General features: G+C 27.1%; 1 protein-coding gene across 1 annotated transcript in view; it reads left to right on the top strand.

Moving 5' to 3' along the window:
- Window positions 1-10062: 10062 nt before the first annotated feature.
- The window catches only part of LOC113553972 (frequenin-1), a 118911-nt gene continuing 101044 nt past the window's right edge, over window positions 10063-27929 (top strand). The window contains exons 1-2 of the mRNA XM_026957585.1: window positions 10063-10251; window positions 11233-11379. Coding sequence (XP_026813386.1) covers window positions 11316-11379 — 64 coding nt within the window. The 5' untranslated portion in view covers window positions 10063-10251; window positions 11233-11315. The remainder of the gene's footprint in view (window positions 10252-11232; window positions 11380-27929) is intronic.

The following is a 27929-nucleotide window of genomic DNA, read 5'->3' on the forward strand; positions in this document are numbered from 1 at the left end:
GTATTGTATATCATATAGTTTACGTTTACCTGTAACTTATTCACACGCATTTATATTTTATATATTCGTGCAGTTTAAGCCGCACTGCTAATGAATATAATTTATTCATAAATATAATTATTATAATGATATTAAAATTGCTGATATTTAGAAAACGGTACAAGAATAAGACGATAAAATATTAATAATTAGTAAGCAACAACAACAACAACAACAATAATAATAATGATAATAATAATAAAATTTTGTATATTTGGATGGAAGGTTGTTTTATATTACTCAAATAAGGTTTTGCATTAATTTGATGCCGTTTGTAGTCTCGTCGGCAAAGTTTACACGCACTGATGTGCTTATTCCGCGTATAGCTGATATAATTTTATATTTGATATGTATATATATATATTATGTTACGAAATTATAAAATAGCAAATATAATAATATAATTTTAAACATTTTATTTCTGATAGTTAAATATTATGTTACAACTGTTATATTTTGTTGACATTTTTCAAATAATATATATTTTATTTAAATACTTTTTATACGGATTCATACCAATGTTAGATCTTATCGAGTATATACTATTATTATTATTACTTTCTACGTTTTTATAAAATTAAATCTCATCTTTTAATTTTATAAAAACTTGTACGTTAAGTAAACGCAAGGAATTACGATTTATAAACGTTTGAAAAATACATTTTCGAATTTCTCAGTAAAGTAAAGAATCAATCAGAATTCTACGAGTAAAAGTGAAAAAAAAGGTTTATTTTATTAGAGGGGTAATTTTCTGTACAGAGTTAACCCTAGTAAGTGGTTCTAGAAAATTTAAAGAAAACAATAAGAAAGTAATATACTGTGTTAGAAAATAACATAATAAATCGATTTTTTGTCGAAATGAAATGGATCGAAGACACGGTTATCCAGGACGTTATTATCTGATTATAATTGAATTACGTGCAAATCTGTTTCCACTTACCACGGTTGTTTAAAACATTTTATGTGGTATTTCAAAACCATATAATTCTACTAGGTATAATATCGACTACAAGCTGTCTACTATCCACTACAGTGTCGTTCAAAACATGTGTTTATTATCAAAAACTCTCCCGAGAAAACCTTAAATTGGAACATTCATCTCGTTTTTAGTTTATGATAGTGGGTCATACGGATTCAATCGGTAGACGTACAACAATATAGTGCAAATCGGTGGCAATAATTCGGCAATTCGGCTGCGGTGGATTAAATACAATTATCTGTATGACGTATATACTTGATATTTTTATAGAACATATTATTTTAGTCGTATAAAAATACGATACCTATACATACTATATTTTTTTTCTTTAGACTATAGAGTTATCTTACTTTATGCTTTATAGATGTCTTAATAATTTATTATGAATCACCTTAGATTGGAGTTTCTGGCATTGATATAATAATTATCATCACATTATACACATTTTCTTAATATTATGAAGTTATATTAAAAATATTTTTAATGTCTAGGTATTAGCCTTTTTACCTCTATTGGGAGGGGATGTCTGCTACGACTGATTTAGTTAAACATAATATTATGTTATTCTGGTAAATAACACTCAGATGAATTCACGATCGCGATGTACCTAAATAGCCTATCCAAAACGCCGTGTTATTAAATTGTTTAAGATAATGAAACACCATTATAATAATACAGTGGTATGGTCAAACGGTAAACTTTATGTTAAGTTATCAGTTATTATTGTTTCGGAATTATTTAAAAGTTTTTGAATTATTATTCGAGTTAAATAACTGGCTCAGCTATTAGTTACATTAAATGTAATTAAATCATGCAGTACTCTTTAGGTAATAATTTTGTATACTATAGTACAATCATTGGCGTGCCCGAAAATTTCGAAACGTAAAATAATAATACATTCAATGGAACGTACAGAAAAGGTAAACGGACTCTCATACTCTATCGAAACACTGAATGTATACTTCACACCGAAAATATATTGCTAAAATGGTCGATTACTGTAAGATGGGGAATTATAGTACGATATACTTTCGCAGTATACTTGTGTATGAGAATCAAAGTTTTCGTGTAAATTTATCTGTGAAAAGCTTTAACCATAATATGGTATAGACCGTAATAAATAATAATATAAGCGCATGATATTTTTATAAGTAGATCGAAACACTCACGAGGTAGTTGCTCTAAGTAAGTCTTGGAGAACAATGGTTTTCAATACCGCATAATAAATAGTCGTCGGGAAACGATAAAAAAAAAACTAATGCAAATATTATGTTATACACACGGCAACTACTCAGAGTTCGGTAATAATCGATAAATCGAGCACGTTGTCCAAATATTCTACAGTAATAGTTGTTGAGTGCTGATATGGTGTTTGTAGTTCGTTTATTGGGTAGTCGGCTTTACGAGGTTCATTGTTTAAAAATCATGCAAATTCACAAAATCAGTGAGTTAGGAAAATTCGTGAAAAAGTTGTTCGAAATTAAATTTGTGGTTAACCTTTAAACGAATCATTACCGTTTAGATCAAAGAGCACACGACTAGGATAATGAGCAACTGTGTGTACGCGTACCCAACGAACGTATATAATATATGATTTTACGCTATTTCATCGTTTGACTACATTATATACTCGTCGTACTCATGATTTCATTAATTTTCGGAATCCTAAGCAAATAGTAATCCAGATCTTATTTGGGTATGCGTATATGGAGGAATCCCAAATGGTGTTAAACATTTAAGATGCGTCCTGGCAGGTTTATTAGAATTTTGCATGTACATTAAAGTATAGACACATTGGTTGAACCTTGAACTTTTCGAATTAGCTATATCCTTTAAAAAACTTAAATTTGAGCAAAAATATTTTATCAAAAAAAATTATTGAAACAAAATGATTAAGAAAAGTTTCTAACTAAAAAATCAAAAAAATTAATAAATCTTTATATTGTAAAAAAAAATCAAACTTCACTTTTAACTGTTAAGATATTTTGCCTTATTTTTTTATAGATTTTCTGAGGAATTTTCTTAAAAATTTATAAAAAGTAGAAAAACTGGTCAAGAAAGCAAAAAAAAGCACTTTTAAATTTCATAATTAAACGTGTTGTAACATGACATATACTTCCATAGCATACTGCTACATTTTAAGTCAATTCATAAAAATAAGCAAATGCTTTAAATCTCGAGCCCTGATTACTACTATAGCTTTTCGCGTACAATATTAACCTGTTTAATATAAAAATATGATACACTATAATAATTTATAAGCTAATTAAATTTGAATATATTTATTTTAATATCCATAGAAATTTTATAAAAGTTCGTTCAAAGACTTTTAATTAAATACACAATTTGTCAAAATTATAATTGGTAAAATAAAATATATTTTTAGTTTGGTTTAAAATACCACATTAAGTAAAAGAAAATATATAATACAATTTTATTCGAAATTAAAAAGTTTTATTAGTTAAGAAAAATTTACGAATTAGTTTTTGATGAAATGTTTTTACCGACATCCATTAGGTAATATTATAATAATAGTATCATTGGTTTAATTATAAGCCAAAATACAAAAGGAGTAAGAACGCTAATGAAACTTTTTATCAAAAGAAAATTAAATTAAATATATATATATATATATATAGGGTGATCCACCAAACATGCTCACCTTAATTTTTTTCTATTTAATAATGAATATATTCAATTACTGATTAATGGAAATTTTAAATATACTCAAAGACTATATTTTCAAATTCTTAAAATTGTATTATACTACTTATGAATTGCCTTGTAGTGGTACAAGCTTCTGTTTTAAAATGGAAATCCCTCTTTTTACTGTAAATTATTTAGAATTTAACTTGACCTATTAGATCTATTATTTATTATGGACCGTTTTTATAAATTAATATAAATAATTAAACATTTTCAAATTATTATACCTCCCATATTTTTCAAATCAATAAATTAGACTTATTACCTTTAGTACACACAGTTAAATCATTCATTAACTATTTATTTGAATTTTTATTTTAAAATACAAACATTTTTAGAAAAATGATCCATTATCTGTTATATAATAAGGGAATGTCATTTGTAAAACATAAATTTGTAGTTTCACAAGACTTTCCTTAAATATAAAAAGCATTTGAAAGCATAGTTAAAGTACCCGTATATTTAAAAATTCCAAAAATTAAATTTTAAATAACTCTATCATTGAACAAGATAAAATTGGTTAGTCTAATTGGTTAATTTTCCTGTATAATTATTAATAGTATGTCAAAGAAGAATATTCTAAAATGTTGATTACACAACAAAATATAATTTTATGGAACGGAGTTATTTTTTTAAATTTCAACGCTCTAACTTTAATAAATTATTTAATAACTGGAAAGCAAAATAGGAATTAATCTCTAAAATTTATTTTTGAATAGTTGATGTTTGTGAGTATTTAAAATAATAAAAATATTAAGGAAGGTAGAACACAGTTCCACATTCGAATAATTGATGGCAACCAAGTTAACATATTCTATGGACAACGTAGTACCTACAGTTACGCGTAGAGCCACAGAAGTATCCCTTAAATAATGCAAGTAATGTAACGATAAATATAATATATTTTACAACAATATTTTCATTCAAATATTATGAACAATGGAGAATAGGAATTACATAATATATTGCATTTTGAATGGATATAATAGTTTAGGGTTGTTGACGTAATGGTAGCTATCACCAGTTTTTGAGAACCGTACTTACACAGCCAACACGGAGTCTGATATTATAATATTGTAACATAGTCGTTCAAAATAAAATAATATAATATGATAATGGAATAGTAATAATAATAATAATCAATGCTTTGATTAGTTTTCTGTACGTACATGAATAATATAGTACTCTATCGGGAGATAATGGAGGAGAGGGGAAAACTAAGATATATTTATGTAAAAAAAAAAAAAAAAAACAAACCACTTTTGATTTCTTATAATAATTATTAACGATAAGTTCGGTGTATTTTTTTAAAATCATTTCATAACAATTACTGTTTGATTTTCGAATTATATGTTTATATTCGCATTACTTCAGGCTGGTCGATGGCATATGTTTTTTAAAAGGGTGCAGTGCTAAGTTGGTGGTCATGTATCAATTACATTGTTGCGTAGATATTATAATATTATCATTCATGTTATAGTTTAAAACACGCGCAGGGCCGGCTTAAAGTATAGGCGAGCTAGGCACCTGCCTAGAGCGGCCCTTTAGCTGGGGCGGCATTTTAAAAATTTACTCATAGATATTTTTATTTCTATTGGTATTGTATAAGAAAAATATTTTAAAAAATTCATCCGTGAAAACCAACTTACCTTTAAAATAAAATAGTATTGTCTAAAGTTATTACCTCATAGTGTGTCTAAATTTCTAATGTAAATTCAAATTTCAGCCAATGTGAACAATTGAACAACGCGTTTATCGCATCGCATTCCGAAAATCGCAAGTATGTCCATTGTAATTACGTCCAATGCATACGATGCGTTCGACAAACTATAGACGTACTACAAATATTTTCAGTGCTCAAGAAATGAAAAAAATGAATTAATTTATTACCCATTTTAGTTTGCTTAGTTACTGTATTCCATTATTTATCCTATCCCTATATTTAAGGCGCCATTTATTCCATAAAAATAAAACACTTCGTTTTTGGACCTCTAATATCAATAACTCCATGATGATACAGGTAATAAAACAAAATATAATACTTAAACAATTATTATATACCTAATAATTATAATTAAATAATAGTTATAAGTATACAATATATTTATAACGTCGTCTCAATGTTCGCATGACCTATACGATGAAAAACAAAATTATTTGTTTTCAAACTAAATATGTCCGGCGAGTACGGCCGATGCGAATCGGACGCACTTGCTTTCCAGTTTGGACATGTCGAATTATGTTACGGTTTTATTATATTTTCTTATAATTATATCTATACAAATATGACATTAAAATAAAATATATTTAAAAATATCCCAATATAGTCCCGACACTACTTGTTATTTCTTTAAAATAAAAAAGTGAAGGGAGGGGGGTTAAGTTATAACGAGCGCTCAATTTTTTTTTTTTATAGAGACGGCAAAATTTGATTTTGGCTAGTGCACTATTTTTGCTTGAGCCGGCCCTGAACACGCGAATCGCTTAAAACCGGCTTGTGCGACGGATAATGCACGCTCATAATTTACTAGCTATAAGTATAGAATTGTTCATTCGCGTTACACAAATCGATGAAAATTGATGGGTTTTAATAAATTGTAAATTACAAATTTCCAACCGCGAATACACGCAAATAGTGTGTAACCGTAGGTAGAATTCTCGAGCTACATTTACGTTGCAGTAATCCAGACGAGGTGTACGCCTGGGACGCAGGTTAGTTTAATCTCGTACGCCGAGCAAACGGAATTGTTAATAATAATTACAGACCGTACACGAATGCCGTTGGAAAAGCTTGGCAACTTTACGTCGTCACAGGCGCAATATATTTTCATCAAGCCATAAACTATACCGTTGTTTTGGTGAAATTCAGCAGACAGCTTATATTTTCGTGTAAAAAACAAAACAACTTTGAGGTAATTTACTGCTGTTCGCACGTTTTGTGCGGAAACACTACTTCGTGTGGTGAACCGTATCGTATAATAGAGTTTATATTATATTTAACTAACTATTTTGTTTTGGACGCGGTGAAAAGAGAACCGTCTCGGCGACGAAGAGCGAGTTGTGGAAGTGATGTTATGGAAAAAAAAACACGATCGTACACGTCTTGTTGGAAGTAGGTATAGGCGGTACATATTTGAAACGGAAATCGAGATAAAACGTCTGTAGAACGACAAAAAACGATATATTATTATTGCCGACAATATTATTCTCGAATAGTTTGTATACAGTATACGGCATTGCGAAAACAGAATACAGATTAGATATGATATAATATTAATGTGATTTAATTATTAACAAAAATAATCTTGACCTACTGCGTTAATCATCAGTGATACGTCATGTAGATAGTGTTTTTTTTCTTCAATATTTATCAGTAGTTTGGTTAAACAATACCGACTAAAGATGAATTTTAAAAAAAAAAACAACAAATTATCTATATATATATATACGGGCTAAAAACAAAACGCTTGTTAATTGATTCACTGTGTATCCAATGGATACACTGTTTGTGTGTCATGTTTGAAACACACAGGCGCCTGTTATAATTATTTAATAGTGTAACATTAATGGTTAATAATTTGTTGCTGATAAATAAACTATGATACTATTTCGTTCGTGTTTAGGTTGGGCTATATTTACCCTTCATTTGTTTTGTACAATCGGTCATCCAATTGACGAAATATCTTTTAAGTACGTTTTAATATTGTTATTATTTTTGATATACAAATCAACGGTGATATTTTACGACGGAATGATAAATACATTCGCTGAGCTCAGTATTATTGTCCAGATATTATATTTTATTAGCCTATTGACTATGAAATGTTTCAGATTGAAATCGAATAGTAATCAGTTATTTCATAAGGAAACGTCTTACCAAGAGCGTGATGATTCTTCCGGATATGTGGATAAAGTATTGCAGACTGTATCAAGGGATTTGTCCGCTGATCGTGGGAATTGCTCCACGGTAGACAGTCCGTTGTGCCGGATAAATAATATTTATATGGTAATTGGTAATTTCAATGAGTCAGTAGTAAAAGTGGGTGAATCGTCATACAGAAATGATTCCGAAATCAATAAAAATAAGAAGTCACAGTGTAGAACAAGCAAAGCAAGCGAATGTAATACTTCTGAAGCTTATCCCACTAAAATTAGAATGGCGGAATATTTCGACAAAGCCGGAAACACGGGGAAATCAACATATAATTTAAACCTTTCTACAAAACAGATGCAAACTACTGGAAATAATTTAGAAATTACTTATCATTATCCTTCTAAAACTAAAGTATAATCGATTATATTTTAATTTTTTTTTTATCAAAAAATACAAAAAAAGTAACATTAGTTATAATAATACTATTTTCATTTGACATTTTTGACATAGGTACACTTACGTCATATAAAACAAATTTAATTTTAATTTTATTATTACTTTGAACAATTTCCAAATATTTGTTAAATATTTTTGTATTTTGATGTTAAGATTATTTACGTAGGTACTTATTAATTGCGCATTTTTAAAAAACTTATAAACAATTAAAAAAAAATTCTCAAAAATAATGATTGATCATAAAATCATTTAACAATTTTTGTTTATAGTATTTAAATTTTGGTAGAAATGGATGAAATTTTAAATTGATAAAGCTATAAATAACCATTTTGAGTATTCTAAAGTGATTTAATGTAATACACAGTACCTATTAAAAGTATTTCAAGTAAATTCAAACATGTTTAAAAAATAAGATTTTTAAAATAAATTTAACCAATGAATATGTTATTATCATAAGTAATTTAAATAGAGAATTTCAAACTGTGACAAATATATGGTTAAGCACTTACGCATACAAATAATAAGTTTGTTTAATTCTAAAATTGTACAAATAAAATACGTAAATATTTTTCATCACACTCATACTAAATCTCTAAATTACATAATAAATGATCGTGTGTAGTTAATTAATAAGAGCTAGATAAATATAATTTTTGTTTACTAAAATAGATAGTAGTCTTTTCGAAGATTGGAATGTTTTTAAAATTGAATTATATTTTTTTCTTCTTTTAAATTTTTGAATTATAGAACTAATTTCTAAGATGGCTACGTATGATTCGACTACCGCAAATTGATATATACAATTTATATACTATGTATAAATGAATATTTTTATTTTTTTTTCGTCTTTTATAGATTCAAAAACTTTACTGGACCGTTTTAAATAAAAGTCATATCCAATATAGATTTCTCGAGACTAGGGAAGGGTTTTTATCATCATTTCTAACTCCCCATATAAATCGGTATAGCTAGGGTGACTCACTCGACTCACGAAAACCGAATATTTTTTTTTTTGTTTTTATATTATATAATATTGTAAAGTCGCTAACGATCACTGCTGATTATAAATTAGTTATTACGATCTATTTGACCATTAACGGTACGTAAGATCCAGTAACGGTTACGACACGTGTAAGAGGAGCAGATCGTGTGCGATCGAGATCTACGCTTTGAACGGAAAAAAAATCCGTTGCCGCAAGTCCATCTCTCGAGTTTTATTCATCTCCGGATAATACAGCGAGCGTTTAAAAAAACAAAACAAAACAAATAAAAACCAGACGCTGTTCGGTTTATATATTTATATTTTCCGCTGTTTCGGCTCGGAAATGAAGTGATGCTGCGAGTGCAGTTATTAGGTATAATATTATTATATAATAACATATGTCATATGTCATTGTCGTCTGGTTCGTGCGATATTTTTTTGTCGCGTACAACGATAGCGCGATGTCATTATATACGCCAGCGGTTCCCAACCTTTTCAAGACTATTACAGTATTACACATAAGTCAGGTTAGATATTGACGAATACCCCTCCCTCCCCGGAAAAAGTCGAGTAAAAAAATAACGAAAACAAAATATGTACATATTATGATTATGTATAGTTATAATTTATTTTAATTTTTCAAACAAGGAAAATAAGAGTTACTACAAATTACATTTACGGCCGTAGTAGTATAGTGCACATGACTAAATAGATAATAAGTACTTAAAATTAAAATAAATAATTTAACCTTTACCCAACAAAAAAAAAAAATCGTGTTTTTACCCCCAGGTTGGGAACCGCTGATTACGCCATATTATTGTGGTATCGGTGCATTTCACCCCGCGGTTCGGGCCCAAAAAGTGTGCAAATTCGCTTTTCGCGCACGTGTACGCGGGGTACGCGCGACGGTGATTAACCGCCGACGTCACGGGCGGCGGCGGCGTGTAAGGGCGCGCCTAGCAGCCAAAGTCCATCGGTTTACTCGCTCTCGACCGACGGGCGACGACCGCGCGGCAGTCACGCATTGTTGCGCTTTGCGTTGCTTGTCCACCGTTCGCGCGATCGCGGTCGTCGTAGAAAATCGTTTTCGTTTTTTTTAAAATTATTTATTTATTTATTTAATTTTTTTGATTTCCCTCCCGCGGTCGGTAAATCGACGGTCGATGACAGAGTGGTCTGCCGTTCGGCATAGGCGCATCCGATTTTAGACGAAAGGTAATTCCACGTTCATTTTACCGCGGCGTTGTGTCGTCTACATATCATTATCATTATTGTACAGGCACTACTGTAGGATTGTAAGAATATTATTTATAATTCGTGTGGCGATTGCTATACATCGGTGACGGCATATTATGATGTAGAATTGGAGTGCCGGTTGATAACTCGTTTGCACTATACATAATATTATACCGAATAACATGCATACCGGCTCTACCTGCGCTTATTACTATAGTGTGCTGTAACATTTTATAAATACTCACGTCATACACGTTCGTACCTGTTGATTAAATATTTAACGTAGATACACAAAAATAATAATTTAAAGAATTAAATACCTAAGTAGTTTTCGATTTATTTTATTAAATAAGTTTCTTGGAAAGCCCGAGAACACGGACAAGTATTTCTTTATTTCTTCTTTATTTTCTATACATTAACATTTAATATGTATTACAAATGGTATTAATAAAATATAGGCGAAACTGTTATATTGTGTTATAAGAATAATTTTAATATTATTTATAAAATCGATATCGATCATGGTATCTTAATTTATTTTAAGCTATTACATTTCTAGCTTAAAATGTGATCCCGGTAAAATAGTTATTAGTAAGTAAAATAAAATATGCCAAATAGTCGTTAAAATCATTTATTGTTATACAATTTTTACAAGCTAGCAGTTACTGATTTAGCTCAAATGTATTCGATTTATATATTATTAATTACAAAATTTTTTTTTTAATTGTAATTACTATTTTTTAATATAAAAACATTTAATAGAAAACTAAAAAAATCTAAATAAAAATAAGTACCTTAATTTTATAAAGAAAATATAAATAAAGGAGCCAACATTTTCCACACTAAACTGGCTACTTGCCATGCTAAGTGACTTGTTACTGTGACACACTGTAACGAGTCACTTTCTGAACTTTAGAAAGTGAGATGGACCAAATTACTAAAATGTATCAATTTTTTCAGTAATAAAACTATAATTCATTAACGTCCGTCAGATGCAAGAAGGTTGTTCTTGCATAAATATATATAGATAAGAAAAAGAAAGCATGGGCAAAAGGAACTCAAAACTGAAGCAAGATACAATCGACAAATTAATAGAAGACACGTATTGTAAGTTTTTAAAAAATATTATATATTATAATATTATACAATTTTAACTAGTTATAGTTAAATTAAAAATTAAATACATCGACTTTCTTATGTAACTAGTTCTAGCTAGTTAAACATAGTTTATTTCAAAACATAAAATGTACCTAGTTTTTAATAATAAAAAAAAAACATTTAAATTATTTTTTACTGAGACGAGTTTGTTAAATTTGTCGAATTAAAATGTTTAAAGTTGACTAAAATTGTTTCTTTATTTTATTAGATTAATACTTATTATATAATTCTATATAACTTAACATTATAAACTAATTCAAGTGTATTCTTTCATCATTCATCAATTAGCGCATATTAAGAATTTTAGTTATTATTGTTAATGATAATATTTACAATAGTTGCCTATATCTATACGAATTTTATTTAAATTTTTAATTTATTTTTGGCTAATGCATTTTTAATATTTTTAAATAATACTCAATTGATCAGATTACAAATTATAACATAGCTATTAAAATTTAATTTTTTTTTTTACAATCTATACAATTTTTTTTTCTATACGGGTCATTTGAGTTTTCTATAGCTTTTACAAATATTTCTAGTCATTATTTTTAAATTTTTACCGGACTCGCATTTAATTTATCATTACATTATTTTATTGTGTTAAATGCATTATATTTTATAAACAGAAGATATTTTAGATGGTTGAAATATTTCAACATAAATCGTTCATAAATCATAATATTAAGCTCTTGTCTAAAAATTATTAGATATTTATGGATATAATAGTATCTTTTCTAAGTAGGTATCCAATGTACACTCAAGTACCTATACGAGCTGTGCACGAGACATTTTCCATGTATCTTATTACTGATTTAGATACTTGAGAAACTAACTACCTAACTCGTACTTAGAAATTATAACGTGGGGATTTTGTCTAATCATACGTACTGCAGCCAACCTCGTATTTCGCGTGTTATATAATATATATATGCATAGGACGGCCACTTGTTCATTCATAAATAACAACTAATGCGAATGAAGTCCTGTTAAAAATGTTTTAGTGAAGGGTTTGGAAACTGATTTGAGAAAATACGAGCATATAAAGGTCGAGCTTTATTAGGATATTTTCATAAGACTCCATTAGCTGTAGTCTCGGAAGATAATATAAACAAAATATGTGTACTTAATAAAACAATAAACTGTGAATATGTTAGTTGATACATTAAACGCAGTATTATGATAGGGTGTATAGGAATAAATTATGAATCTTTACTTCCATAATATTGCGTCCCTTTCGTTTTGTATTTATTCAACTAACAAATAATTATAAATCTAAATATCACAATCTGATCTTTTGAAATAATAGACTTGTCATAATGAAACAATTCTTAATAATATAATAAACTCATTGTCAATAATATCGCTATATTTAATGCACTGATGAATCTCAACAAAACCGTAGATTCTATCTACTAATAGTTTTTTTTTTTTAAATTTCATACTTTAAACGTATTGATAATAATTAATTAATAATACTCACTACAATTTGTTGTATTTTTTAAGAAAATGAAAATGATTGAATATTTTATTAGTAATATTTCAAAGAAAAGTAGTCACTTACGGTTTTACCTATATCATCTCTAATTATTTATACTTCAAATTATTATAGAATAATATAACCATTTATAGATGAAAATAATCATTAGATTCAGTGATCAGTTTATTATTGGCTGTAAACTTGTTTTAAAACGATTCTTAAAATTGTATTGATTATAATATGAATCTAACTATATTGTGTTTTATTTTTTACCTTTAAGAACCGTTTAAATCTTCACTGATATCCAACAACTAGTATCACTGTAGAAAAGTTTAAATCATCTTTTCTAGATTAAAGATTAAATATTTGAGCATGAATTAAATACCACAGGTATTTAAGATTTGTTATGCCATAAAGTATGTATTAAATACGACTGCATACATAACAATACGGATGCGTTATTTTTTTTTTAAAAAAAAAAAGGATTTTTTTACGTGAAAGATATTTTTAAAATCGAAGGTTTAGACTATTAAACTTCGAGCAACGTCAGTGACGATTTGATTTAAACCCGTATGATAATGAAAATTTATGAAAAATATTAAAAGTGTAGTGCAGGTTATTGTCAGAAAATATTTGGATAAGTATTAGTATAATATGTGAGTTTTTGCTACCTCAGAATGAAATTTGTACCCACTACCCAATAAGAAATGTATTAATTAAAAAAAATGTAAGTTATCTTGTATCAGTATGGTAAATCGATTGCATTTATTAACTTATCTTACATAACTATACTGTTCATTTTACGTGGTTTCAGTGGGTATTTATATTGGTAATAAGTTCATATGAATGAATTGAGTGTACCTATACCTATGCATATTAATTTTACCCATACAGAATGGTTATTGTTATTGATCGTTAGAGTTGTGGAAAACTGGCTTGCATGACACAGTAATATCAATGTGCGCCAACATTTTACAAAAGTTTAACCTTTTTAAATATTATAAATTATTGCCGAAACACCTGCGTGAATTATTTAATGTGGAAATACATTTTTTTTATACATGTATGATAATATTATCATGTTTATAATTTCGTGTACCCGATTACGCGTTTATATACAAAAATGAGATCTCTTGTTATGGTTAGTATATATTGGCAAAAAAAAAAAAAAAAAATGACGTGAGTTGTTTTGAGTGTGTATGTATACACGAGTACGCCCGTAAAAATATTATTAGGCCGGTGTTGAATTTGATTTCGTATTTGCAACTGTCTCGGGAGAGTTCAGTTTTGTCACCAAGAACCGTGAAGAGTTTTCCGTATAATAAATTTTCGTCACTGTCTTGACGACATGAGAAAGTTAAATCAATTTATACTTTTTTCTAACCACTATTGTATTTTGCTCGGATAACTCGATGATGAAAACTTTTATTGTTTTATCGAATGATGAGGTGATTTTATTTTTGATTTTGATTATTCTTTACAGATTGCGTTCCGTAAATCAATAACTGAATTTTAGGTAGGTATACGTTCTTTATAAGTTAGACAAATTGTATTGCTATCTTTCATCTGCAGTGAACTAATATACTGTACAAAATTAAATTGAATAAACATAATAAAATATTTATCTAATATGTATCAGATTTCATGAGGCGATGATTGTGTAAAAAATATTAACGATGAAACTTTAATATACAGTATTACTTATATATGCGTAAAAAGTGGTAAAATTGATATGAAATTTAACTAAACTTTTTTCTCCGGCTGATTTTTCATGAATAATAGTGATGCACTTAGTATAAGGTTCATAGATATAGTTCATTTTTCTCGTTAACCTCTGATACGTCTGATACGCAACCCACAAACAATAAATAATTGTAAATTTAAACATTTAAAGTTCAGATAAAAGTGGTCGAGTACCTGCGAATACCTACCCTCGAGGTTTTGATATTATGGCTCCATCATTCCACTCATACAAATTTTGAATACTTATAAATACGCAATGAGCGTATACGCAATACATTGTAATAGGTATTTGTAAAATTTTAAATATTTAAATACCAACCTTTTCAGATAAATAAATTCTAATTCGGGATGAGATGTTACAAATATTGGTGTTTAAAAAAAAAAACTAACAAGATACTCGAATGTATCAACCAATACAACTCAAATATATGGTATATTTTCTACGACAAATTAACGACTATAGTCGAGATCATGTGTTAAAAAAAAAATCTATAGACCACGTCGGAAAATTTTTTTAATATTATTTTATCAACGGGACGTCGAATATTTAATGATGCGCGTCGTTCACATTGGTGCGGACACTGTTATTAGAAGGACATTATAATACGATCAGGCCGTCAGAAAATAGTGCTATGTAGACAATAATGATATTTGGTGCGAAAATATTATGCTGGCCGCAGTAATAGCAGCCGCGTTTACCAACCGACAACGTGCGCAATACGAACTTTATTATGCTCGTAATATGCGCATAGACACATACAGAGATGACAGTCGTACGACTATTCTATAGTAATAATAATATGATTAGTAGGTTAGTAGCATGTGCGTGCGCAGATCTAATTTTTTTTTTGATGTGGATGGAGGTGCCTACAATTTTTTTGGGCCCTTTTCTTAATTTGGGCCCTCTCTTAACAAGACATGTACAAAATTTTTAATAAATTATAATGCAAGAATAAACATTACTTGTATTACAACACATATCAATCAGTAGTATTACTAGTACCAAGTTATATAATATTTCATTGGATCTAAAATCTATTTTCAAGATAATTGCAATAGTTTTTATTTATTATTTTTACTTTTATAATCAATAACATCTAGCTGTTATAATCATAATACGTTTTACCACACAAATTTAAAATATTTTACGTTGTATTATTTGTCTTATCCCGAAACATAATTTTTTACCACATATCTTAGAAAAAATACCATTTTCGTGCTAGTAACATTAGTTATTACGGACCTATATATGTGTTATAGGACTTAAATTTTAGGGCCCCCCAATTACATGTCGGGGGGTGCCCAGGCACACCAGGGAACCCTCTGTGCGCACGCCTATGGTTAATAGGTAGCTTGACTGGGACAACAATATTATATTCTTTTGTACAATGGTAATGCGCAACCGACGACGACGACTCGGCGATATAAATATCATTACGTTCCTACCTGCAGCCGACCAATATGTATAGTGGCAGTGGATGGCGTGCGCGTGTGTTTCCGCCGTTTCATCCATTATTCGACGTATATACGTATCGTAATTTATAATATCAACGCTCGTTATGGACGGCGCTGACCTATATATATTATTATCGAGGGTCGGACGATTTCTGGAATACGCACGTGTGGCTGCCCCCGTGGGGGGGGGAGAGGGGCTCACGATGGAATTTAGTTTCTAATATTATAATATTGTACGAACGCGATACGAACCTTTATTAAGGTACGTAATACGTATTACTATTATAGTACATAATATTATATAACAATATATATATAAAGCGCTATTATATAACGGTGGCTATTAATCTTTTAACAGTATAAACGTATTAGTTCAACTTTAATTTCGAAAACGCGTCGTAGGTATATCCAACTCGCATGGGTGTTATCGAAAATAACGAGATAAACGTAAGTAATAATAATGTACAGCCTGTACAGGTATAATATAGGTATTGCTATATACCTAATAGAAATAATTAAAAACATAATGTGGACCGACTGTTGTTCTAAATTTTGTTATAATCGATTTAATATGTTATAATAATATATATAATTACTTTTTTTTTAAATTTAATTTGTGTTTATGATATTCAGATATAAAAGATTAAGTATGATATGATTATACATATTTTTCTATAAAATAACTGGTATCATTACATATTTTGTCAGTTTTTTTTTTTTTGTTGCACTGCAATTGATATGTAAAATGTATAATATCATCCACACTATATATTTTCATTGTTTGATACCGCGGGTACCTTAGTCATTCACTGTTTTTGGTTCTCCAGTATCATGATAATTTTTATCAGTTACGTATGCATTTCGTATATTGTTGCTACTGTTGTCTATTCCATTATATTTGTATCGAATGTTCTTAGGATAAAACCTATCACGGGAAATAATTGAATTATATTATATTTAAACTATACCCTCTGCATTGAAATTAATTAATAATTCGGCATGAGATTTAACATCATTCAAGAAGTGCTAGGTACTAACGTTATAAAGTTAATTTTTTTCTATTTTTAATATGTAATATTCGTACCGTTTTTACTGTAATATGTACTATATTATGTATATTTATATTATAAATTTAATAAATCGGGAAAACTAGTTTATAATTTATGCAAAATGTGCTAAGTAGCAGTTAAAATTTTTATAAAGTTTTTTCCCCATAAACATAAAATGATTTTAGAACTTCCTTAAAGCTTATAGATATATACTTAACTGACTTCAGATGAAAAACTTTTTTATTCTTAAATTATGAATTAGACTTTCACTAATTTAAACTTTTCAATGACTTCATAGAGATGAAAACTTCTGTTTTAACAAATCCAATTACCAAATTATGTTTCATGTTTTATCATATTATATTTTAAGCACTAACTGTTATTTATGGTATTTGTTATGATTATGGTGTGAAATTTCGTTAAGTTCAGAGGATTAAATGTTTAAAGCAATTAATATTACAGTGTTGAATACTTGAATAATAATATAATGATATGATTAATATAATTTGTCTTTATACGATTAATAAACTGTAATATAAAACGCATTTTGTGTCTTCAAACATTTTTATTAAATTCATTAAGACAACTAAAAATAATATATTGTTATATAATTGATTTATTATTTTTAGTTATTATAAATTTAATATAGCTATATAATATTTAACAATACATTAAAAAAAAGTGGGTATCGCTCTGCTGTAAAGTAGAGATGGAGAGTAGGTCACTGGTCACTATAATGTATGTGTTAAATTTGAATGCAATGACAGGTATCATTGTGTACGAAAAACGATTCTGAACGGAGATGATTTGTCAGTCGATGATAATTGGTTGGATACATTATATTATTACCTATATTTAAATTGTAATATATCGTTATTTTAATTTCATACGCTTATAAAATGTTTTCTATATTGACAATGGAATTTTATTTTACAGTTACTTGAAGGAAAACTTATGGATAACCTAGTATTGGATTTTTGAACCTTAAGTATAAATCAAAAAAACTTTATGAATTTTCAACTTCAAAATTCTTAGCAAATTTTCGTGATTTTGATATATTTCGTAAATATTTGAACTTTAAATGCTTATAAACAAAAACTGTGACTAACGATTTTTGATTTTTTTTCACTACGATAAGTAGAACTTATAATTATCCTTGTATTAAATTTTAAAGATTTTTTGGATAGCCAAATTTTTTTTATCGGCATTTTAAGAAAAAAAAATTAGAAAAGTCGAAAATTTCAATTGTCTATAAGTAGCTTAAAAAAGTTTAAATTATTTTTAAAATTTAATCGTAAATAGATAACCATAATATAAACATTTGGTGAAAATTTCAAGTATTTATAATGATTTGTTTTTGAGTTACAGCAAAATCAAAAAATCGATTTTTTCGAAAAGTGATTATGCGTAAAAATTCTCATTTTTCCGTTATTTTTTTAGGATTTTTCCCGACGCTTTTGAAAATTATTGGAATTTTTTTACTTTTGACCCGTCAAAGTACCAACTAGATGAATTTTCCTATTCAAAGAGGGGCTGAACTTAAAAATCAAAGCATTATTACTACTCCAAAACGCGATGACAGACACAAAAAAAAAAAAACACACATTATTGTAAAATCAATACATTCATCACTCCGTTCAGAACCTAAAATTGAGTAAATGTTTGTAGTAAAATGATTTTTTTTTTTTTTAATTTTCATTAATTGTCAATAGTTGCAATTATCAAACATTTTAATATTAATTTTGTATGATTATTATTTCAAAGAAATATTTTTGACTGTGGAGTACATTAAATTATTTAACTGATATTAACAAAAAATACCGTTGATTTTCATACTAATTTTGTAATAAGTACTTCAGAATTTTCCATTAACTAATTAATACCTAAAATTCAAAAATAATATATTTATGATTTTATTTCAGATTTCATAATATGCACTTATATATATTTTTTTTTTATCTAAACTTGCTTAAGGTTATCAATATTAATTACAGACATACACAATTGATAATCACAAATAATCGTATTAATATATACGTTATTTATTTATTATGGTTTTTTTTTTAAAAAGTTTAATAATTATGAGATTGACTGATGAGAAACAATTTATCATTTTTTTCTAATATTCGGTAAAATAAAAACAAAAAACAGTGTTGCAAAATAGCAAACACCACATTTATTTTAATAATTTAAAAAAATAATTAAAAAATAGTTATAAAGGAACGGTGGTATTAGAAAAAAGGATATACATTGACGTAACAAATATCGATATATCAATCGGAGATGGAAACTATTGGTAAATTAGTACTCATCATTTAAATGTCGAAAGCAATAAGTCAGGCACACAGTTTTTGTAACTTGATTAAGTGCTGCAATCGATCAAAAATATATTAACTATTCAAGTTCAACTTAAACTATTTTTTACTTTATAGTATTTATATAAACAAATAAATTATAAAATTTAGTATAATAAGCCAAGTATTTTGTTTAATACACAGCTACTTTTCCAGATAAAATTGAATAGTTGAAATAGTTTTGGTTATTTGGACACTCCATCAAGCATTATATTACATTTACTGTAGGTATAAATATTTTTAAAACACTGATAACCTAGAATTTTTTGAACATATGTAAGACAGATGGTTAATTTATATTGATATTTAGAATAAATCGATTTACTCGTATAGTGTGAAATTAAAAAAACATGAATTTACGTATTATGTTCTAAACATTGGTTTGCGGATATCTAAATTTTCAAGTAATTTTAAATTTTTTAGATATTTATTATATAAAAGATCATGTTGCGTTTTAAAGAGCGATAATTCAACTCGAGTTGATGATTGATGAAAAATTTATTTTTCCCCTTGATACATAGCTGATGTTTGTTTTTATATATATTTGTTTTTTATCTGATTAATAATGATTATGTAAAAATCATAAAATTCAGAACGACGACGGTCGATACGTATGAAACTGCAGGTAATACCTATACTGGTGTTAATTGATTTATATTTTCAACGTACCTCTGCACAATGATGAGCCTTATTTTAATATTTATAAATATCAAGTCAGTCATTACCAGCAATTGTATAAAATGTTATTGTTGTTTAGTGATTATTATTCATAAAGTTTTAATTTCAAAAGAGTTTTATGGGTTTATCGTGGGTTTGTAATATTTTATGAAATATCGCAATATCATTGAATTATCAAAATCCCATAACAAATCCACTTACACACGTAGGCATTCTACTCGTTAATATTATAATATGCAATGTTTTTGACACATTATATTTTGTAAAATCTTATATCGACTACAAAATGGGTACTTTTCAACTTTTCACATAATATAACTTTTAGACCATAGGTAATACGCACGTAATTTCACAACAAAATTACCATCACAAGTATTAGATTCATATTTTGTAGTGGTTTAAAAAGAGGTCTTAAGAGTTTGGATTTTATTAATATGTTAGTGACAAATTTTACATAATATTTGCATTTTAAATATCCTTATGGTTACAAATAAAGTATCGATAAGATAAATATTTTCACAATTTTTTGTATAAAATTGCATGTATTAAAAAAAATTAGGTACTTTTCTAGAATTCTTAAATACTTTGTGACATAACACTAGTGTATACAAATTAATATTAAGTAAAAAATATAATTATGCACAGAGTTGTAATGATTGAAAAAGTAATCCTAATTTGATCGGGGACGATTAAATCTTTCTAGATTCATTACCTGTTAAATAATTATAATTTATTAATATTACCTCTCTGATTCTTGTGTCCACTCGCTTGCTGAAACCGCAATTCGTATTCAAGATGCAGCGTAAGGTGATGGATAGAAATATTGAAATAATTAAGCTTTTTTCATATTAACTATTATAATTTTATTTGACTTATTGTCACGAAACTTGACACACACGTTTTAATTTAATATATATTTATAACCGATACTTCACTTATGACATATTATTGTACGAACGATCTGAGTGGTTCTGTGTACTCGCCTTTACCGTCCGCACAATAATGTGTCAATGGTGCGAGTGCCTTGACCAGCAGATCGGAGTCCTTATATTCTAATGCATTGTTTTTTGTGTGTATGTATGTGTGTGTGTGTGTGTGTGTGTGTGTGTGTGTGTGTGTGTGTGTGTGTGTGTGTGTGTGTGTGTGTGTACAATATTTTATCGTTAAATGGCTAATTATAATTATTTTAAAAGATATGATGGCTTATGTGCACATCATTACAGAGTAATTCTTTTAAAAGTTAACATTGATTATTTTTAAATGTATGAATGTTTTGGTAGATAGATTTTCTTGCATTATTAGTTTTACGTTTTTCAACATTTTTGAACAAATATTTTATGTTTACTACAGTATTTTTAATGAGATGATACATTTTTAATTTTAAAATCTGAAACAGAATATTTTTCCGCGAATTTCAATTATAAAAATCGAATTTCTAATGAGTTTAAACAAATTAACTATACGACATTTATATTATTTTAATATTTAGTAATTAATATAGTATTTTTCAAAAATACCTTTATACAACCCTACATTTTTCAGGAAAAGAGACATTTTTATTTTTAGTTTGTGTTTATTCATTTATAAAATAATAAAGTTCCTAAACTTTTGTATATTTAAACTTTGGGCTACGTAATAGTGAAATAATAGATATAATAATGCTAAGTGGAAGTAACTTTTAAATTGCAACCCATCGTTCCATTTATAATATATTATATATACTGTAATGTTTTGAAAACTGAAAACCAAACATGCTGTGACTTTCTGATGAATAAATTTTTTATGTACATAAAAGTGTTATGTAGGTTTTATTTCAAAAACAAAAAGATATAGGTGAATGTTTTTAAAATTCAATTTATATTTCGAAGATTCATTTTTAAGAGGATACCACATGATTTCATTGGAGTTGTTTATTTTAACACACATGGATTGTAATCCATGGAAAACAATATGTTATATACATACTACTTTTTTATTATTTTTATATTTCAATAAAAATTTTATCTATATAGATACAAAAAAATCAATACAGCTACAACACCGTACCAGATGTCAAATTATACAGTCCAGTAAAAATAATTTTTTTAACTTCATAGTTTGTTTCCATTTTTCTTTTCGTGAATTGAGCAATGATGTATGAGCGTACATTTTACGACCACTGTCCAAAAGGCACGAAGATACTCCCATAGGATATTTAAAAATAAATATGGCTTTAGAACAATATTTTTTTTAAATAGAATTTTGATTTTTATCAAATATTTTTAGTATTTCATATCATAATATAATACATTCTATTAAAAAGGACCTTTATTTTCAATTTACTGTATAAAATATTATGGTTGAGCGTGTGATATGTACAAAATATATCATACGATAAAACATAACAAAAGCTTTGTTTAGATATATAAGTTATTTATATTTGTCAGTTTATAAATGAGTAATGACTAAAAATAATTTTAGAAAAATAAAGTTTATGATTTAATAATATCGTTTATTATTATATGTACATAATAATTTAAAATATATTTATATGCGATACGAGTAACTTATATTTTTTTTCAATTTCACATGACTTGACATAAAAGTATAATATTGTGATATTTAATAATTTATTTATGCCTTGTAAATAATATTAAATTGAGTTACCCCACTTAAAAATGGTAAAGCGATAACATAAAAAACAGTTTTCTTCTTCAAAATATTAAATTATAAAAGGATTTTCTCAAGTAGAATAATTGTGTCAAAAATAAAATGTCACCATTGATTAAAACTTATGATACCGTACTTGTTAAAAATTCAGGTTTTTTGGTTCAAATTTTCAAAATTTTCAAATATAGTAAACCCGTTTTTACGAATAAAGACGTTTTGTAGTATTTTATTATTCCTACCATTATATTAAGCTTTGAAACTCTTTTAATAGCATATAAATATAATATGTAAAATCTATAATAATATTACTTCAACCAAGAATAAAAATCTATTAAAATAACTTGTATAAAACATCATAAAAACTATGGTTTATTTCATACAGAAAAGACTTCCATGTCTATAAAAAATTTGATAGAAAGTATTTGCCAATTCGATCACGCATATTATAATGAATGCGATAAATTTTCGGCAATCGGTAGTGCACTCTAAAGTGATCTCAGTGCAGTAGATGTGTCTATGTACAAAAAAGTGCATGATTTTAAACATTAATTTTTTAAAAATATTTGACTAAATATCGTTTTAAGTTGTATCGCGGTGTGTTTCAATAGTAAAATATATTAGACTTTACAGCGTGTGTGATCAACTGGCTTCTTGAGTGATTTTAAACTCACGTCTTTGATGAGAAGAATGCCATTTTATACACACCGAGCTGAGAAATGTATTGTGTAACTTATCATTGAGCCGTTGAACAGCAAAGCTATACAATTAAATGCTAGTCCGAATGATGCACACTCATCACTTATCGCCTGTTGTTAAATTATACGTAGGTATTTACACGCACAACTGTACACAAACAACTTCAAGATTGTTGGTTTACATCCAATAATGTTGTTTTCGCTCATAATCAACCGATGAAATTTGACAAAAAAAAAAAAAAAAAAAAAATACAACTTATTTTTATTTTGCATAATATATGAATTGCATTATATTTTTTTTTAACTTTCATATTATTATGGGTGGTTTGTTTGATTACTTATTCATATTTATTGTACCGGTGAGTTTTATCGGTTTTATAATATTACATTTGAAAAGAATTATTTAGACTATTTTAATAATTTAATAACCACGAAATTAAGTGTAATTTAAAACGAAATTATATACGTGATACGGATATCTATATTATTCATTTTTGGAAATGCTCTGAATATTTAAATATATAAACGTAACAAAGATGATATTGTACGTAATTTAATTAAATCAGACTTATACAACAAAAAGTTTTGATCTAATTTATTTAAAAATATATTGTGAACGTATAATATATTTATTATTCTTACCTTTTTCAAACAAACTTGGTTTTATCAATAGAAACGATGGACCAGATCATATTAGAACATAATATGTTTTTATTATTCTAAAAATAATAAAAAATACAATATGTATCTATGGCTAGCAATAACCTCGGAATATCCACTGGCTCTGTGATAAATAATATTAATATAGCGTGTGATATATGTATTGTACCAAACCTGCAGTTTATCGGTTTCAGCACTTATATGTACAATAGATATTATTCGCTTATTATTTTCAATAAGTATACCAATGCTGCGGCTAGTTGTCCGTCCGTATAAAATGCGATTGTATTTTATTACTATTAATAGGTATATTGTTTGTGTTAATAATTCGTGTACATATTATATTATTATAGTATATATTATATAGATGTGGGGACGGTGAGACATCCCACGAGGATTTATTAATTCAAAAGAGGTATTGTAGATTCAATTACCTACTCCGCCATTTTATAAATTAATTAATCTTAGTGAAACATCCTGTAAATACGTGTATAAACACAGCGTTTAAAAATTATTAACTACTCATATATTTAATATGTATAATAGCAGTAGATATTTTAGACGATATACAATATAAATGATCCGAGAGCAGTTTAGGTATAATATAATGCGAGTATGCTTATTTTTAGAATGCTGTATAATATTTTATGCTTGGGAGTATAAATAAGGATTTTATCAGGCTGACAGTTACAATTCGAATTGTATGACGTTTTAGGAAGATCTTAATAGTTTATTGCTATCTAATTTGGAACTAAAATTACAAATTAAAAAGTATTCTCCATTTGCTGGAGAACCATTAGTAGCTAGTACGGTTTCACTAACGCATTGTTTAAAATGGCTAAACAATTCTTTGTTTCTAGGGTTTACGTCGTTAGGCAATTTGTTCCTCAGTAGTACAAATTAGTAGAAGTAGTTAACTTAACCTAACCTGAGCTCTTAAGATTGACTAGAAAACTTTATAATGCTTGAATTTAAACTTGTACTAAAATATTTGTTGGCGAATACTCGTATCTATATTATATACTATTATACTTGCTGGTGAACACGGAAGAGACCAGAAAACTTCAAGTTTCAAGTTATTATTGATCTTAAAACGTGTCTTTACTCTTTATAATGATTATAACTTTTGAACTATCGCATTGTCTATACATAGTAACCAAACCACTACACTTTCGATAATAAAGTTATAAAATACTAAACAATATTTACTTATCGATGTTTTTAGAATATATTATTCTATAAAGTGAAAAAATACTGCAGTCATAAATATTTGATTATATATTTAAACCTATTTATTTTGAGATTTTCTTGAAATAATGGGAATTTCACTATACAATCTACTCGTTTATTCAATTTTCGATCAGTTCGATAATAGGTACGGATGAAAGAAATTGAAAGCATTTACTACACTATAAAAACGTTTAAGATGACGTGTAAAAGAAAACAAAAAAATAGAAAAAGGAACAAATGAATTTTTTTACATACAACGTATGATTATATGAATAATATGCACGATATATTATACCAAGTACATCAATAAATACTAAATAGCTTAGTTCAAAGTTATAGATCAAAATAAAAATAATAGTTAAACAATAATATCATTGATAATTCATCTTAAGCTAATATTTAGTGATATTTATTAGTAAATAGTAATAACAGGTTTTTGTTTTGAATAACTATAACTAGAGCTGGGAATTTTAAAACTCTATAAAACTTAAAATATGTATTCATTTACCGATTTACGACGTATTTAAAAAAACAAGAAATATGCATTTATATCAATAATATTTTCTAAAAACATTGGCAAATGATAATATTTATATAAAAAATATATTGTGTTTTGAAAAAGTTAATTGAGTAGCAAAAATTTACATCATAATGCACGTACATGAGTGATGATCATATCGACTCGGTATGATTTTAAAATAGTGAAATAATTTATTTATTTATTTACTTCAATGTTTTTCCAAACTCATCTAACATTATCTTTATTTTATCGAAAAATTAAGTATATTTTTAATTGTTCTTTTATCATGGTTAAATATGCACTTTTATATGCATATATAAAGATCGAACATGCAAGTATACATAACATAGATATTTAACATTTTTAAATATTGCTTCCTAGTGTTATGAAACATTAAACATAAATCACATTTTTCTACGACCTTTCTAAACACATAAATATAAAAAACTAGAATTTCTCAGCCCGAGTTACATATTTTTAATTAACCTATTTTGTTTTAAATACACCTAGTATTTGATTATTTAAACAATAATTATATTTTATAAACACCTTTGGGTTGCTTAAATAATAAAGCCCCAGGGCATTAAATAATAATGATTTATTCAGCTAGTTCATTAGGTTTTGTTCATTTGTTCATTTTACTATTAAGCACGCTTCTTCGAATTTAGTTATTTAAAAGTTAGAAGTTTTTCTAATAATCTGTTTTTATTTTTATTTCATCTCTCCCTAATATTTATTTATGGTTGCATAGTACTAAGTAGTTTTTAATTGAACGTTTTTAATATTATTTATTTCATTTTGTTCTAAAAGTCAGGATCTATCTTCTAATTAACTTTAAAAATTGCTAATATATTTTTATTGTATAACATTAGCTTTGCGTTTCTCTCTAGGATAAAATGTGTTTATTTTTATTATTCGAAAACTGTGGATTTTCAAACTAATATTATGTTTTACATTCAAAAATTTAATATAGTTTATTTTTATGTCAGAAATTTTAATAGAAGAAGATAAAAGAGAATTCCAGTTGAAGTACAGACAACCTAAAAGAAGATATTTTTCTGGACAGTATTTTGCATATTCTATTTGATCAAGACGCGAGGGATTTGTCTCATATATTATTACCAATCGTTGTGGAATTGTGGTGTATCAATGGTTCCAATTTTTTTCATCGTTTTTGCTATTCAATTTAATATAAAAATCACACTTTAGGTATTAAGTATTTGTTTGATGTTATAGCGATATGATGAAATCAGTGCTGTAAAATACTGAAATGTATATTGGGTGTTAAGTGGTTAGTCATTCAGAAAGAAAACATTCTTCAGGCAAATCTAGGTGTCGATAATAGTGTGATTATGATATTAAAAATTTAGAACAATTTTAGTCACGGGAAATTGTTATATTAATAATTATTAATTTATAAATTATAAATTATTCAGATTCAAAAGTTTATATTAACAATAATAATAACTACTTTTTATAGTTACTAACATTCAGTTACCTGAAATTGGTTATAGTCTTGTAGAAGAAACAATGCATTCACGAATTTGGTGTAGCTGAATTGTCTATCCAAAACGCCGTTTGATCATTGCACCATTATTAAAAATGTTAAATAAATTATTATAAAGTGTAAAAAATTAAGCTCAATAGTGGTAACTGATATCGAGACGAAAGTTTGTTTTCAAAGCAGGGACTTATTATACCCATAAATAAGGTAAACTATATTTATAAATAATAGAGTCATGATAATAAGCGTGGGGTTATATTTTGCAAAATTAAATCCTACATTTTTAATTTTATACTTAGAAAAATACCATTATTTACTCTTTTTTGTGCATTTAAAAATTAGAACTCATAAATTAAAATCTTATTTTGATTATGAAATAGTTAAAAATATCTCATTAATTTCTTTTAAAACAAATTAATTACCTAATCAATATTTAAAATTTAATTTCAAAATGATTTCCATTACTTAAAAAAACAACAAAA

This window comes from Rhopalosiphum maidis, chromosome 2 (assembly GCF_003676215.2).
Source record: "Rhopalosiphum maidis isolate BTI-1 chromosome 2, ASM367621v3, whole genome shotgun sequence".
In the NCBI taxonomy this organism is placed as follows: domain Eukaryota; kingdom Metazoa; phylum Arthropoda; class Insecta; order Hemiptera; family Aphididae; genus Rhopalosiphum; species Rhopalosiphum maidis.